The 17,871-nt window shown below is 36.4% G+C and overlaps 1 protein-coding gene and 1 long non-coding RNA gene across 4 annotated transcripts in view; one reads left to right on the top strand and one right to left on the bottom strand.

Annotated features, from left to right (window-relative positions):
* Nox4 (NADPH oxidase 4) overlaps positions 1-17,871 on the bottom strand; it is a 189,878-nt gene that overhangs the window by 8,663 nt on the left and 163,344 nt on the right. For all 3 annotated transcript variants that reach the window (XM_074081424.1, XM_074081427.1, XM_074081434.1), the window contains 3 exons: positions 17,721-17,829; positions 15,241-15,309; positions 13,732-13,832 (listed from right to left, as the gene is read on the bottom strand). In XM_074081424.1, the coding sequence (XP_073937525.1) occupies positions 13,732-13,832; positions 15,241-15,309; positions 17,721-17,829 (279 nt within the window). The remainder of the gene's footprint in view (positions 1-13,731; positions 13,833-15,240; positions 15,310-17,720; positions 17,830-17,871) is intronic.
* Positions 3,257-17,559, top strand: LOC141425045 (uncharacterized). The gene is made up of 3 exons (XR_012450133.1): positions 3,257-3,404; positions 9,300-9,358; positions 14,942-17,559. It is a non-coding gene; the product is annotated as an uncharacterized lncRNA (long non-coding RNA).

The raw sequence follows: 17,871 nt of genomic DNA, 5'->3' as shown, positions 1-17,871 counted from the left end.
ATCCATGAGGAAGTCTGGTCCAGGTCATTTGTATTTTTCTTCCAGAATGGGGTCTTCCCATTCAAAAGCAAAGAGGCTGGCTAAGCAGGGCCAGGTGGACGCAGAAGAAAGCATCCTTTAGGTCCAGGCAGGTGAACCAGCTTGCTTGCAGTGGTAGAAGGCTCAGGAGAGTGTAGGGATTAGGAACACTGGGTGCAGCATGATAATGGCATTGTTAACTGCCCACAGGTCCTGGACAGGCTGGTAATCATCTCCTCCTTGACAGGTAACAGTGGGATGTTCCATGGAGATTGGCATTTGATTAATATCCCTGCATCCTTTAGCCACTGTAGGTGGGTCTGAATTCTTAGGCATGCTGGATATTGCCTCTGTCTGACAGGGAGAGCCCCAGGTTTGAGAGCTATTGTAGGTGCATGGTTGCGAGCCAGGCTGGGAGGCCCTTTTTCAGGGCAGTGTGATACTGAGTAAGGACACCTCGTCTTTCTTCTGTATTGAAGTCCCAGGTAGGCCAAGCATTGGGGGCCACCTCTCTTGCCCAAGCTTCTGCGTCTAGGGTTCCTGCTGGGGCCTGCCCTTGGAACCAGCAGCAAGTTTCTGTCAGAATTCAGTCACTCTTCTGTGTTGAAAAATGTCAGGAGGATCTGTTGGCAGTCATCCCAAGTGGGTTGATGGGTCTGAAATATGGATTCTAGGAGCTCAACCATGGCCTGAGGTTTTTCTGAATACGAGGGTATGTGGTTCCTCCAATTTAAGAGGTCAGTTGTACTGAAAGGCTGGTAACAGAGCATCTGAGCTGGACCATGCTGTCAGCACCAATCTGCTGGGGCCCTTGTGTCTCATGGAGTGGCATTTGCAGGGCCCTGGCCTGAGGGGCTGGTGCCTGGGATGAACAAAGGCAGTGGCTCAGGGGCTGTGGACTTGGACTGTAAGCTGGTGATGGGTGTGGGATGTCACTGGGACTGGGAGGTTGCTGGTGGAGCTGAGGGGGACTCACTGAAGGTGGTGGGCTGTCTGGGAAAGGTGGCTCTGGCTGCTTGGATGGTGGGGGTGTGCTGCTAATGTATGGTAGGGGCAGAGGTGGTTTATCTTCTAGATCCCATTGCAGAACAGGCTTGGTCAACTTCTGCTCTTTAGGCTTTACTGCCTGGGCCATGAAAACTCTGCTCTGCCCCTTTTTGTTGGCACAGAATTGGACTCAAGGGGGCATGGTCTGAGCTTCCTGAAGCCAGGAGTCGATATAGGGAAACTGGACGGGGTATCTGGGGGTTCCCATTATGATCTGATAAATGGCCCTGACAGTGGGCAAATCTAGGGTACCTTCAGGGGGTCAGTTAACTCCAAAAGTGGGCCATTCTAACTCACACTGTGCGCAGCCTTTCAGGAGACATTTTGATGCCATAATCTCCTGAGAATCCCTTCTTAAAATGTTTAAGCACACACTCCAGGACTGAGGGTTTTGAGGAACTTTCATCCTATATCCACCCTATGTATTTACCCCCTGTGTGGGTGGCGCAAAGACAAACAAGGGTGGGTGCCCCTTCAACAGAAGAAACCAATCAGATGTCTGCCTGGCTGCAATCCAAAGGAACTTGGGTGCCTCTTAGCATCAATGGCAAGGTCAGCCTGTGACTCTAGATTGGGCTTCCCCGACACTGCCCTAAGCTGTATGTGGATCACCACAGAATGGCAGGACAGACTCACTCAGACTCCATAGCTTTTCAGACATGGAGCCACAAACTCGAGCATGAAGCGAGGATGAATCAGGCCACTCATTCACATACACATTCACGTGGAAGTTATTATAGTTTTCCTTCCCTCCTTTTGGGGAAGTCCCTGAGCTGCAGAACTCCTTTCACAGGTACCCAGGAGCTGATCAAACTCCCCTTCTGCCCAGTGTGATAGGGCCTGATTGATGCTGGGGGAGCAGTTACTGAGTCCAGACAAAATGGCCAGGTGAGTTGGTCCACTTCTCCTTGGAGTCCAGTTGGGTCAAGACTACTCAGAGGTTGGAACTCTGGGGTGAAGGAGGACCTGGAATACCATCAGGTGGTGTGCCACCTTGTTCGATCCCAAATCTCTCCCTACTCTGGTGCAGTCCAGCCACTGGCTGTTGGCTCTAGGGGCCAGAATGGTTGGTATCTCACTGGGGCCTCCAGAAATGTTGTGGAAATACTGTCAGATGAGAAGCCAAGCAACGCTCAGAGAACTGGAGAACTCAGATTTTATTTGATGCTGGTAGTGCCAGATGAGCTCACACTCAAAATTCTGGGCACCCACCAATGAATTCATGGGATACTTAAAGGGCAGTGTAGGGAATAGGTTAATAGGTGAGCCAGTGCTGGGTTAGAGACCTGGAGTTGTTTAGATAGGAGCAGGAGGGGAGGTCTGCTGTGGAAAGTTTGTTTACAGAAGGAGACAAAGGAAGGTAGGAATGGGCAGTTATCTCTACATGGGGCCTTTTGTGTTGGCCCTGGATGCATTTCAGGGCTTTACTAGGAATTTCTCATGTCCTATGGCCTGATTGAGACAATCTTCTTGTTCAATAGAACATGTAATACTTCTCACTCTTAGTCTGGCTTATTTCACTTAACATGATCAGTTCCATCCATTTTCCTGAAAATGGCATGAATTTGTTCATTGTGGCTGAACCATACCCCAATGTGTATATACCTCACACTTTATTCATCCATGTCAGGCACTAAGCTGATTCTGTAATATGGCTATTGTGACAAGTGCTGCTATAAGCTCAGGTATCGGTATTTTATGCTGACTTTGATTCCTCTGTGTATAAGCCCAGGAATGTTATAGCTGGATCATATGGTAGTGTGGCTTGTAGTATTTTGAGAGACCTCAATACTGTTTTACAAAGTGGCTACACTAATTTTACATTCTCGCCACAGTCTGAGTGTTCCTTTTCTCCAGCAGTCTTACCAGCAATTTTTGTTGTTTTCTTGTCTGGGGTCTCATTGTATTTTGAGCTGCATTTCCCTGATGGCTAAATATGCTAAACACTTTTTTTCATTTATTTATTGAGCATTTGTACTTGTTCGTTTGAAAAATGCTTAGTTAATTTGCCCCTTTTTGGTTGGATTATATGTTCTTTTGGTCTTCAATTTTAGTTCTTTAATATGTTTGCCATTTATCTTCTGTGGGATGTACAGCTGGCAAAGATTTTCTCCTTTCTGTAGGTTGTCTCTTCATATTGCTGTTTCTTTCGCCATGCAGAAGCTTTTTAGTTTGGTGCAGTCACTAAGCAACTGGGAGTCTTATTCTGAAAGCTGTTGCTTATGCCTGTATCTTTAAGTGTTTCCTCTATGTTTTCCTATACAAAACAATTCTTACATTAAGGCTTGAAGACTTACATTAAGATTTTTTGGTGCATTCTGAGTTGATTTTTATACAAGGTAAGAGATGGGGCACGGTGGGGGTGGCTAGCTTCAATTGGTAAAGAAGCTATCTTTTTTTCCAACACAATGTTTTTGAGAATGAGAGGGCCATTCATGTTTGGGTTTATATCTGGGTTTTCTACTTTGGTCTAATTTTCTGTTGCCATGCCAACACTTTGCTATTTTGTTGACATGGCTTTATAGTATAATTTGAATTGGATATTGTGCTACCTCCAGCATCGCTTTGTTTTTTTTTTGCTCAGGGTTGTTCTGACTGTTCACTGAATTTTATGCTTCCACATTTGTTCTTGTTCCATGAAGAATCCCTTGATAATTTCTTTCTGTAATAATGGCCATTTTAACAATATTAATTGACAAAATCAGCAACACGGGAGGTCTTTCCATCTTCTAGTGTTTGCTTCAATTGCTTTCTGCAGTGTTTTATAGTTTTCATTGTAGAGGTCTTCTCACCTACTGAGTTAAGTTTGTTCCTTGGTGTTTTATTCTTTTTGAGGTTATTCTGAATGGGTTTGCTTTCCTAATATCTTTGTCAGCAGGTTATGGGTATATAAATAAGCTACTCATTCTTGTATGTTTATTCCACATCTGATGACTTTGTTGAATTTATTAGGTCTAAAAGTTTTTGCTAGAATCTTTAAGGTCTTCCAAGTATAAAATGGTTGTCATCTGCAAATAGGGATAATTTTACTTCTTCCCGATTTGCCTTTTTTTTCATTCCACACTTCCCAGTCTAAAATTTCAAGTACTATATTTAACAATAGTGGTAAGAGTAGACAACCATGTCTCCTTCTTGAATTTAGAGGAAATGCTTTGAGATTTTCTCAATTCAGTATAATTTGGCTATGGGTTTATCCTGTACAACCTTTATTAGGTTGAGATGTGATCTTCCAATCCTACTTTCATTCAGGGCTTTTATCACGAAGGGATGTTGAAGTTTGGCAAAGGTTCTTTCTGCATCTGTTGCCATGATCATTTGATTTTTCATTCATTCTGTTTATGTGCTGTTTTATTTTTATTGATTTGCATAAGTTGAACCATGGCTGTATCTCTGGAATGAAACCAACTTGATCATGTTGCATGTATGTGTGGTTGTATTCAGTTTGCAAGAATTTTATTGAGGATTATGGTGTCTATGCTCATTAAGGAAATTGGCCTGTACTTTTGTTTCCTTATTCACTTTTGGCATCAGGTTAATATTGGCTTTGTAGCAGAGTTCTATCCTTTTCATTTTATGGAACAGTTCCTTCTCTTTTCATTTTATGAAATAGTTAAGGAGCATTTTTTTCTCTTGTTTTTCATGGAGGCATTCCTTCCATTTCCATTTTATGGAATAAACTGAGGAGCACTGGAGTTAGTTCTTTTATAAAGATCTGATAGAATTCAGCAGTGAATCTGTCTGGTCATGGGCTTTTCATCTTTTCAGAGACTTCTTATTACTTAATCCATCCCATTATTTCTCATCATCTGTTTAGGTTTTTTTATATTTACTTGGTTAAATTTTGGAAGATCGTCTAGCCATTTCTTCCAGATTTTCCAATTTATTGTAGCATGTTTTCAAAATATTACCCAATAATGCTTTGGATTTCAATGCTGTATGTTGTAATATTTCCTTTTCATCTCTCATATTATTAATGTGGGGTTCTCTTTTTGTTAGTTTGACTAAGGGATTTTTAATATTGCTAATATTTTCAAAGAACCATTTTTTTTGTTTTATTGATCCTTTCTATTGTTCTCATAGACTCTATTTCATTAATTTCAGATTTGATCTTTATTATTTCTTTCCTTATAGTGTTTTTGGATTTTTTTTCTCATTTTCTCCTTGAATTGCAACATTAGGTTATTAGATGTTTCTCTGATATTTTTAATGTAAGCACTCATAGCTATGAACTGCCTTAGCTATATCTCCCAGATTCTAAACAAACTCCCTTCGCTATATCCCACAGATTCCTAAATATGTTGTGTTTTCATTTTTATTTGTTTCTAAGGAATTTTTAACACCCCCCATCTCTTCAATGACTCACTGAAGGTGAGTTCAAAAGTGTATTGTTCAATGTCCCTGCAATTGCATATTTTCTTTTGCTGTTAATTTCTAGTTTTATTCCATTATGATAAGATGCCAGAAGTTATTTCACCTTTTTCTATTTATTAAAACTTGCTTTGTGGCAAGTTCCACAATCTGTTAAAAAAGACTGTGTATTCTACAGCTGCTGGAGGCAATATTGTGTAATGGTCCATTTGATCTATAGTGTAGTCTGACTCCTGCACCTGGATGTCCATATTATTCCCAAGACTTGGGTAGCTGCCCACCCTTATTTCACTGAATAAATTTTCTATGCAATTAGTCTGTCTTAGTGCTTAATTCAACTGCAAAAACACCTATGTTTGATCTTCAATCTTTCTCTTTTGCTCTTGGTCTAGTCTGTTGATGAGGCTTTCCACTGAGTTGTCTTTTTTTTTTTTTTCCTTCCTTAATGATTATTTCATTTCTGTTTGGTATTTTTTTCAAAATCTCTATCTCTTTCTTGAACTGCTCACTTATCCTGCATGATCTTATTAAGTTATTTTTCTGTATTTCTTTTAATTCATTACTTTTATAAAATCAATCTTTTGAATTATTTATCCATCATTTCATCTACCTCAATACCTTAGAGTTAGCTATGAGAGAATTATGAACTTTTAGAAGAGATATGTTGTTTTTCTTTTTTTACAGTACTGGAGCTTTAATTCAGGGCCCAATGCTTGTTAGACAAGCTTGAGCCACAGGTTCAGTTCCTATTTTTCTTTATTTCTTATATTTCTATGTTAACATTTGCATATCTGTTGGGAGGATATCCCTTACATTCTTATGTGAGAACTTTTTTAGGGAACTGCCTTCTCTTGATGATATGTTCTGGGGATTGTTTTACTTGCTGAGTACATTTTCATTTGGATTTTGTAGTATTGTTTCCCTGTTACATCTTTGGTGGTTTTAGTGTATTTTGACACACTGTCCTGCTTTCTTCATAGGTTACCCAAGAATGTGATATTTCTAGTACCTCAGACAGATGTGTTGTAGACAGTAGAGAATATAGAGCACTCTCTCTATTATTACTCCTCTAGTCAACAATGTGCCATCTGAAAAGTTAGGGAGCAATCTACACTATAGCTCCTTATATGTGTGGTGTCCAGAGTATTTTTGTAGTTTCTCTTTGCTATTGCTCTAGGAGTGGATTACAAAAATTGGTCTACAATTGGTCATGCCTGTTTGGATTGGATGCTGATAATCAGCTGTGGGTTTTTATCACCCTTATTCCTGGAGCTAAAGTATGTGCTGAAGTTCAAGAAGGAGTGGCTTGTATATACCTAGGTGTAGTGACTCTTAGCTGGACTGTGAGTATAGCTCAGCAGAAGAGTATCTACACAACATACCCAGACTGCCATGCTTGAAACAGTAATAGCAATAAACAGCAATGGACCAGATTCAGAAGTGAAGTGAAAAGTATCAACTATCATAACCATAAGTCTTACATCAACAAGATTGGTGGGAGCAGAAATAATATTAACTGAAAAGTTTTAAATGAATGAAAAAAATTAAGACAGAAGAAATGGGAAATGGAAAGCATAAAGAAAGAAGTTAGAATATTGGAAAAAGAAGCAGGAGAAAGGTGAAAATGAAAGCCATAACTTACAAAAGGAGAGTCAAACAGAGAAAGATGAATAATATAGAGAAAATAAAGTAATTTGCCTATTAGAATGAGAGGAAATGGAAAAAAACAAAAAAAGAATAAAAGGAAAAATATATATAAGAAAAGGAAAAATCGAAAAAAATATGTATAATATGAAAAGGCAGTCAGCAAATACAAAAAAAAAGTCTTAAAGAAAGCATTGTTTCTGCTACAGTAGTCATGTAGACAAGAGTGGACATTTGCTACTGCTACCATTTTGCACTTTTTTGGGAGTGGAAGGGACTGAAGTTGGTTGAAAAGCTTTGTTTTCCTGCTCAAATGGAACCAAAGATCCCTTGGCTAGAGTTTACTCCAGATCAACACCTTATCAGGGCTAGGCTGCTGCTGAGCTCAGCTGTGAAACAGGATCTCAAACACCTCAGTGAAATTCAAATGGAGGATGAGGCAACAACTTGTACTGGGTGGGGGGGGGGGTGCAGGAGGTTCTGTGCTTTCCACTGTCCATGACTACTGTTTCCAAAGCTTAGTCCCTGGATGCAATCTCAATCATGTGCCTGCTCACTCTCCTGACCCTCTTTATCAGGCTGCGTGAGTGTCCAGTCTAAAACACAAAGTGAATTCCATCCCCTTCTGTGTTGCCGTCCCAAATCCCACTGCATGTATTTTTATAATGGGCTTGCTTCAGCGTTTTTCTACCAGTACCACACCGGGCTACACAGTTTATGCAGGCAATATTTTCTGTGAGTTTCAGGAGAAAGGAAAATGTAGGGACTTATGTTTCCCAAAGCAGCAAGTTTGTACACAACCTTCTCAAGATGATGCCTGTCACAGTGCCACACTTATATGTGAGAAGTACAGAGCAGTTCTTAAGCACTGACCACTATGCAGCTCCCATAATAGATAAGTTCAGACTGCCCCTCTTATCTACGTCTATTTCTATACCAATTTTTCCCACTACTTCTCTTTTGCTTTCCTTTAGCCCTCTTCTCTGCATGCCCTGAGCCAGCATGGGCTCAGCACTGACTCACTCTTTCTCAGCCTCTGTGCCATCCACCAGAGACTTCGAGTCTCTCCAAGTCACTGCTCAGTATTGAACTTCAGTTCGTTTCCTTAGTCACCTACCTCACTGAGAAGCTGTTTTCTGGCTGTTTCACTTCTGAGTAGCAAAGAAGCTGGAAATTTCTGCTTGCTTCTAATCTACCATTTTGGCTACTTCTAAAGTCATTATTTTAAAGCACTCAGGATACTAAAGGCTTTTGCTAATACTTTCTGTTTTAATTGTTTATAATATATTTTTTCCCTGTGTTTTTTGAGTCCCTCAATGCTACTTTTACTCTTATAAAATACAATAACTTTTTCAATATCTACAATTAATCTTTGTAGTACATATATACTAAATCTGCATTAGATTGCTATAATCCAATAGTTATTTAGAGATTTACTTGCTAGTGTAGGCAGAAATGTATACAAGAGCAGGAAAGGGGAAATACCCCAGGTTATAAGATTCCATTTTAATACCCCAGATAACCACATCTTGAATCAATAGAGATAATGGTCCAATATCCTCCTGAGGGAGCATCTCAAGGTTGAGCTTGTGCCTTGAAGGCATAATGACTGCTATATGACTTCCCACTGGCTGCACTAAACCAGGAAGGGAAAAGAGGATCAAAAGTACAGGTATATGAGTTCTTACACCTGCATAGCCACTGCTCAGTCATCCAACCATTTGGGGAGAAGTCAAAAGAGGAGGGCCTCAGTTTCCTGCCACTTAGTAACCTTACCTTATTAGATAGTAAAACCCCAAGTCCTGACAGCTATGATATAGTCAACCCTTATCCAACTTCTTATGGCACACACTGAGGTATATTTTTGCTTTGCTAGTAAATCATTCCTTGCTACCCTCCTACTCTTTGTGGTTCCTTTGCTGCATTTGGGGCAGCATCCTAAGCTCAGACATTGAACCCAAAGAACAGAGGACCATATGGAATTCTGTTCACTGGTAATGAATCTACAAAAAATTTAATGAGATGGATGGAGAGAAACTCAAATACTGTTTTGACAGTGGATGTTGAAATTATTTCTACAAAGTTTCAAGATATTTGTGTATATTATCCTACTATACCAATACTAACTTTTCCATGTAGACTTTTATGTGTGGATGTCATATAATGAGATCTATTCATAGAGTTCCATATTCAAACTTATTCCATTATTCTTTGTGTTACAGGTTCAGATTTGAATAACTTGCCCAAAGACACAGAAGCAAATGGGAGAAGCCAAACCTCGGTATGGTTTAATTTGTATTGTTTTTTTTTTTTTTTTTTTTGTCTTTTCTTTTTTGGTGCTGGGATCGAACCCAGGGCCTCACGCATGCTAGGCAAGCGCTGTACCACCGAGCTACATCCTAGCCCTAATTTGTATTGTTTTGAAAGCACTTCCTAGTGCAGCAAAACAAAGATATGGTCTCAGACATTCCACCCAAAAGTTAATCACTTCTCTTTTCCTTTACATAACACATGTATTCAACAGCTTAATATCTGATATACATTTTTATTCTAAATGATAGGGAACTGAATTTGGGTTAGATATAATAAATATTTTTCTGACATTAAATACTAAGTGATTTTAAAATTAGTATCTATGTTTTTGAAAAAAATGAATTATTAATGCCTTTATTGCATTATGATTGACATTGTGTTGCAATGTACATAGTGAATGTTGAAGTTCCTTTGTAACACTTTGCTCTCCACCCCCTGCCCTGTGAAAGAGAAGTGGTAAAAAAAGATTGTCATTCTTTTCACTTGGGGTAAGCCAAATGTGCTTAGCTATAAAATGCATATTGAACTGTCAGAAAATTTGAATTTCAGTGAATTCTGACATGTTAACTAAAACTTTTAATAAATCATTATCTTTTGGGGCCCAGGTTTCATTTGTAAAATAATGATGAATGCAGAGTGACTTCAAAAGCTCTGTCACTTTTCATAATATAATACCATCACTTAATTCATTTGCCATATTTATAAAAGCCCCGGAAGGAAGGAACTACTCTCATACATATGTGGAAAGGAAACTGACTCGGCTTCTTAAGTTGGATGGGGCAATGTCTTCACATGGAACACTTTCTGAACTAGCAATTCCATTCCAATGATCTTAATCTACTATAATATTCTCACACAAGAATGTATTTACAAAGACAATTACATCAACACTGTAATAGTAAAGAACTAAAGGTAACAATCTAAGTCTCCACAACATTAGTGTATAATAGACACCTTATGCATATTACATATCCATGACTTTGGATGTTTATTTGGTGGTTTGTTCTTTTACTTGAAACAGCAAAGTTTGTTTACGAAGTGTAAATGTACACCTTCTACTGTTGACATTGTATATCCATGATATAGAGTCACCTGGAAATTATCCATGACTGCTTTATGAGTGTGTCATTAAAAAGTAATTTGAAGAATTATATACTATAGATTCACTTGATTTTTATTAAAAAACTAAGATTTATATTTTAAACATATGTATATCAACATACATGTTTACAGAAACATATATTTTCACTCACACACTTATTAATATCTGTAAGAATTCATAACAAAAAAATGCCAGTTATTACCTCTGAACCTTGGAATATTAAATCTAATTTGAATTTGCATTCTACATAGTGCATTAAAAGGCCACCTACTGGTTTAATATATAAACTCTTTCCAAAAATTGACAAATAGTGCCCAACATACAGCATTTAAAAAGTTTAAATGCTTATCCCTATGTTTATCTCTGTACATATGATCTTTTATCAATTTTTGTGCATGAGGTTAACCAAACTGTTATATCTTAAGTTAAACCTTCCATTTACATAGTGCCTATTGTCCAATTAATGAATACTTAAGATGTTGATCTATTCTTCATCTCAATGTGATATGTATAAATTCTTTAAAATAATTAATTTCAGATGCCTGCCCCAGAGCAAATACACAAAGTGAAGACCTGTGTACAATGTCAACAGTAGAAGGTGTACGTTTACACTTCGTAAACAAACTTTGCTGTTTCAAGTAAAAGAACAAACCACCAAATAAACATCCAAAGTCACTCTAAAACATGAACATAATTAATGAGAATTCTTACAAACTAACCAAAGGAACTAATAACTTCAATCTAATTTCCAGTAAATGATCCTCTGATGTCTTGGGGTTTGGTTTCTGAATTGAGCATAGAAACTGACAAGGTTTTCAGAAACATACTATGAAAACATTAAACGAATGCTTATCAGAACTCACTAAAAGCCTTTAAAGAGGAACACATCTGAGGTGCATAAGAAGAGCCAGACAAGTATGACACGATTATCACAACTATGGTGGGTTGCTAGGAGAGAGATGGGAAAGCAATAAAACCAAAATTGCGCTGACAATTTTCCCCTATAGTTTCCCTTTACTAGGACCCTGAATATTAATATAATAAAAGGTCTTGGCTTTATAAATCTCTCTTCATCCCAAAATTACTTCATCAAGGGAACAGAAATGCTATAGAAGTGGTTTCAAACATAGCTACAATCTGAACCACATGAGCAACTTTAATTCTTTTGAAGTCTTGCTTCTTGGACTCCACTTTATAACTTTTAAAACAAAATTTCTGAGGATGAGCCAGGGCACATGTTGAATCAATAACCTTTTCAATAAATGCCTGCCCCAGAGCAAATACACAAAGTGAAGACTTGTGTACAATGTCAACTATTTATCCATGAATACTATTTATCCATGAATTCATAAATTAGAGCTCTTCTTTAAAAATCCCCATCTAACAAGTTCGCGCATGCACTTACAATAAAAATATATTTATTCTGTTTATCAAAATATATTTAAAAATTATGATTTTTAAAGTTATATTCATGTACTGCATAATACCATTTCAGTCAAAGGTGGATCACACATATACAGGTGGCCCCAACAGATCATAAAGGGATTGAAAATTCCTACCACCTAGTATAGTTGTAGCTGCCATAACATGCAAGCACAGCTCAGCACTCAAGCATCTGAGGTGAACCCAGCATATGTGCTGCCAGTTGTATAAAAGTACTGCATATGTAATTATGTCTGACATAGAATACTTGATAATGATAATAAATGACTATGTTACTGGTTCATGTTTTTACTTGTATGTTGTATTGTTATTTTATTGTTTATTCCTTCTACTTATTTAAAACAAATGCACCATGAAAACAAACAAAAGAAATCCAGAATTCTGTATTTCACTAGCAGCAGGCTCAGATACCTCCTGTTGACTATGACTCTTGATTGTATCTTTTTTCCCTTAGGCTTGATTTAATCTTGTGCTGTTTTGTGCATTGTGGTACTACGAGCAACAATCTATATAATATGTGTACACACAGATAGAAAGATAGACAGATAGATATTACATGTATATAATCTATATAGTTTAATTATGTAGTAGGCATACAATTTAGGTTTGTGCAATGGTAACATTGCCTAATGATATACTTCTCTGAATCTGTCTACTATGACACTAAGAAACTATACGTGTTAATGAGTGGAATGGTAACTTAAGTCAGAAGAAAAAAGTAAACACCGGAGATTTCAAAATTGAAATCTTTATGTGCATTCTTGTTGCAGAAGCATGATTAGTTTAGCAATAAAAGTATGACTAGTTCAAATGTAAAAAATATATTGAATTTTGGTAGAATTCTGTGGGTTAATGGAATAAAAATATAAGTTCAAGAGGAAAAATAATTTTCAACAGCTAATGAAAAGCTTATTTATGTATCTTTACAATAAATGAAGTTGGTATTATGTATCTATAATATTCATATTCTAGTGGATATGTTTAAAGGAAATACTTTAATTGAAAAATATCAACATTTACAATGTTAAAATTTATCAATTCGAGTATTTAAACTTATGAAGAAAGTTATTATGAAACTAATGATATAAACTTAAAAAGGTATGAGTTGGCACATAGTTTTCAAAATCCTTTTAAAATTTTTATAGATCACTGTTCTGCACTATGGTAATTTTAGACAAGACAAATGGACTGGCTCGTCTGTGCCCTAAAATAAATGTTTTTCCTTCCATAGTAATTTCTTCATGTTACAGACACAAAGTCCATAATGCTAAACTTCTTGATAGAATTACAGTTTGCAAGAAGAAAAATTACACCTGGAAAGATTTCTGGTTTAGACAGTGCCTGTTACAATGAAAAGTTTTGTTTTTTCTTTTAAAGTTCATTTAGATAATAAGGTACAAAAATTTAATTTTAAATGCATTAACAATTAGAACTACTGGTAAAGTTCCCTTGTTTTCCAAAATGGTTTTGAAAAATTTTCCAGTCATTTCCTGGTATGTGGTGTGAGAATCAATATAGATGTTAAGTGAATTTAGACAAATTTAAAAGTCAGTAGGAAACTGTAGCTCATAAATACTTTATTGAGTATTTCTGAGCCAAATTTTAATTATTTGATATTGCAGATATGTAGGGTGATACTTGCCTTGCTTCATCCTTCAATTGTAAAAGAATGTTTAAATGTTTTTGCAATTTGTAAACACATTGCTGATTCATTTTTAAGCTTTCTTGTGATAATTTTGGAACATTTTAACTTGATCAGTAGCCACATGTCAAATTTTTTTAGCTATAGTACTTACCCTCTGTTATATTTTGCTATTTCATCTAACAGGAGCTTCCATCGAGGACGTCCAATAAAAAGTCTTGAATTCAGTGCATGATATTTTTCTCCAATTATCTTCTGCCAAAAAGGAAACACTAAGTTTTACATGAATCACAGATTTAGATAAATAACTCAGTTCTCTAACATCAATTCTGCCGGTCCTTGTTCTTTTATCAAATCAACTGTGATTTAAGAACGTTAAGTGTCAAATACAAATCTATTAAATACAATCATTTTGAAATATCTCCTTCTTCTTTTCCCTTAAAATGTATCATCCTGTTGAACGCCGTTTTTACAAATGGCTGACTCTCCTAGACTTCTGTTAGTTGCTTCATTTTTTTTTAAATGGTAACAGAAAACAAAGAATGCATTCTAATTGCTCACTCACTTTCAAAAAAAGGTTCAGAACATAAACCTCATTGAAGTGTTTTTGCACTAAAATACAGTTGTCATATTTGACTCATTATGTGAGTAAATTACCACAAATTGTCATCATAAATTTGGGGAAATAATACTAGACAAGATATGCCAAGACAACAGAGCTCTAAATCTTGGCTCTGTCAACAAATAAGAGCTAATGGACCAGTTTCTATAATTATTGAAACACTACATCTGAGTTGATAGAGTGAGAAAAGAGGAGAAAGTTTCTGAGTTCCAGGTAGACAGATTGACTATCAAATATAATTTTGCTCCCCTTATCTTAATTATAATGACATCAGGAAGAAAAATGAGATTGACTGGCTTGAGGAGTGTGGTAAAATGACACTTTTTACATTCCAAGTACAGTAGAAATCTGACTAGGACAGTTTTGAGGTAACTGATAAGCATTCATATTTTGTATTCACAATATTATGAGAATGTCTGATGGAAGAAACTGTAATAAAATATGGAAAAGATTTCACCACCAGACTCATCACCTTGTGCGCTCTTTGATGCTGCCTCTAAACATGAGTTTTTTCACCTGTAAAATGGCAGTAGTAATAGCATATAATTCTCAAAAGTGTTAGAATTACACAAGGTAATATAGGTGAAATTCTTAGCATAGTGTCTAGCATAGTAAATAAATGACACATGATAACTATTACTTTTTTAGATTCCTTTGGAATGAGCTAAGCGTAATTGTGTATGACCTTCTCTTTTTCTCCCTCTCCACATAAAACCTCTCCTTAATGAAAAAAAATCTCAAGGCTGTTGATGAATAGCCTGGTCTCTGGAGACAACAAACATGAAGCAACACTGAGGAAGAGGGAAAAGTCAGAATCACTAGGCCTGCTCCAGCCTGCTGTGAAGAGGACAACAAAAGGCATGATATTGTTGACACTTCAAGGACTTGCCATGAGTTTTCTGCACATATTCCAAAGGAGGCGTAACTCTAGGAAACTTCTGCTTAAACCACCTGCAGAAATTTTCTTCCAGCACAGCTCCTACAGTAAATCTTCTATTACCAAGAGGCTTGTTTAATTAACAATAACATTCAACCACATACCTGTATCCCATCTGTTTGACTGAGGTACAGCTGGATGTTGACATAGTCAGGTCTGTTCTCTTGCCAAAACTGAGAGGGCATAAAAATAAGTACAATTATTAAAGGTCTTTCAAAATGCTCAGATTTCCCTTTCTAACATGTGATTTTATAATTAGCACATAACTTAGCTTATCACAATAAGCATTTATATGCAAATGAAACGTAGCCAGCTAGACAAGCAGATAGCTATATAGCTAGTTAGGTAGACAGCTGGATTCTAACATTCATAACCTGCCTGCCCTACTGGTAAAAATCAGGTATAATAATGGTGGTGGAGGAAAAAATTCTCTATCTTTTAGAGAATCAATCACATTAAACAGTGTATTAATATTACCTAGTTCCCTTCCAAATATTCTTTATTTTATTCCAGAAGTTTACTCATTAAAATATAATTTTCACTTTAAAAGGAGACAATAGTGATACAGAATATGCATGCTAGGAAAATCAAAACAAAAATAAAAACAAAGAAAAAATGGACACATTTTTCTTTTTCCTGCATTCTATCTACTTAACAATGGTTTTCCTTGTATAAAAATGTCTGAAGAAAGAAATATTCTGCAAGAAGAAGCAGTCTTAAAAAATGTGGAACAATAACTTTCCATTTCTCTATCCCCCCCCAGACTCTGGAAATCACCATTTTACTTTAAGTCACTAAGAATTAAACCTCTCTAGATACCTCATATAAATGGAATTGTGAACATATAAATACATCATATTTATGTATCATAAATGCATAAATATGGCTTATATCACTCAGCCTAATTATCTCCAAGGTTTATCCAGCTTGTAGCATATGTCAGAATCGCCTTCCTTTTTAAGGCTAAATAATTCCACTGTATACATATATTTGTTTATCTACTCATCAGTTGATAAGAGTTTTTGGGGTGTTTCTATCTTCTGAAAATTGTGAATAATGCTTCTATAAACATTGGTGTACAAATAGCTATTCAAACCTTTGCCTCCAGTTATTCTAGGTATACACCTAGAACTCATCTTTTTGTTTTTTTAAAGCATAAAGTCCAAAAGCCTAATACAGTCTACCTGTCCCCAGAAAGGCATATACTACCTCTCTAGTCACCTATCCTAACATTCTTGCCTTTCTTGCTGGGCTTCATCCACACAGACCTCTCTCCTCTTCCTGCAACATGCCAGCATAATACAACATCTAAGCCCTTGCCTGGGAGGTTAGGTTCCTCTGCCTTGAATATTCCCCCAGGATAATTCAGCAGTTAGCTTGTTCACTTCACTGAAGTTTCTGCTCCTACAACATTTTGCTTGCTGAGTATTCCTCAACACACAACATAAATGAACATGTGCTCTCTTGGTAACAGTGCTCTATCTCTACATCCTTTTTCTTCTTTGTCCTAACTGAAACCTCAGAATCAGATATCCTACACATTTATTGGTTTTTTTTCTCTATCTCTTCTACTTAGAACATAAACTACATGAGATCATAAACTTGATTTTACTTTGTTGCCTAATGTTTTTCCAGTTCCTAAAACAGTTCCTTATTTATAGTAGACACTCAGTACTATTTGTTGAATGAGGATGCCTGAGTGAATGAATTTTCATTCACATGCAAAGAGGCATGTGTAATGATCGCCACTGCAGCACTCTTTGTAATAATAAAATAGTTATCTATCATTAGGGAATTGTTAAATAAACTAGATATATCTGTGCCACGGAATTCTCTGCATTACAAAGAATGAGATAGCTTTGTTTGCTAATGTGAAAACAATACCTAGTATATTCAATAAACTGTTAAAATTTCATTTTGAAAAAAATATAAGTAGTATGATAGAACACTCATATGATGACTCTGGTTACAAAGACTGGGTAGGGAAAATGGTAAGGGAGATTTTACTTTATCTGAATTGTTTGTAATATTTATAGCAAAGACACATGTATGTATTACATGTACTATTTAAGTACATAAAGATAAATAAATACAATGTTATAGATAGGATATATGAAGAATTTATCTGTATTAGCTATTAGAATTCTGAGTTTTTGAGATTCTGCATTATGTATCAAGATGTCTGATGATGGTCTGCTTATAATGTAGAGGGGGGAAAAGGAGATAAGAGCTACAAGAAAAAGGTTCAAGATGCTTAGCAAGTGTCTGCTGATGTTCCCCTCCATCTCTCCCCCGTGCACCTCTAGCAACAAGTATGTGCATTTATGTTGAACATCTTGTGTTAAAACATAGAAATGAGTGTCTTATGTTAAAATAGGTCATGGAAATAAACATATATTCATAAACACCCATATCTTAAAAGATGCATTTCTAATTACTATCAGATATTATCTCTGTCGTTTAGGTTTAGAAAAATTTTTATTTGTTCTACGGCAAGCATTTACTGCTGTCATAATACGAAAGAAAATAACTATTTTTTAAAATGAAAAACTGTACAACTAAAAAAGAAGAATCCCAGTTTTACCTTGTTATGCAACATACAAAGTAAGTCTGCAAACCAATGGAAGGATTGAATGTCTCTGCACACCCAAATAAAATACAGTCTTCTAAGCTTGTATGGTTTCCAGTCATCCCTTTAAAATTAAAATAACATGGTAGTGGTTAGGACTGCCAAA

This window comes from Castor canadensis, chromosome 1, assembly GCF_047511655.1.
Source record: "Castor canadensis chromosome 1, mCasCan1.hap1v2, whole genome shotgun sequence".
In the NCBI taxonomy this organism is placed as follows: Eukaryota; Metazoa; Chordata; class Mammalia; order Rodentia; family Castoridae; genus Castor; species Castor canadensis.
This window is presented reverse-complemented; position numbering and strand designations above follow the sequence as displayed.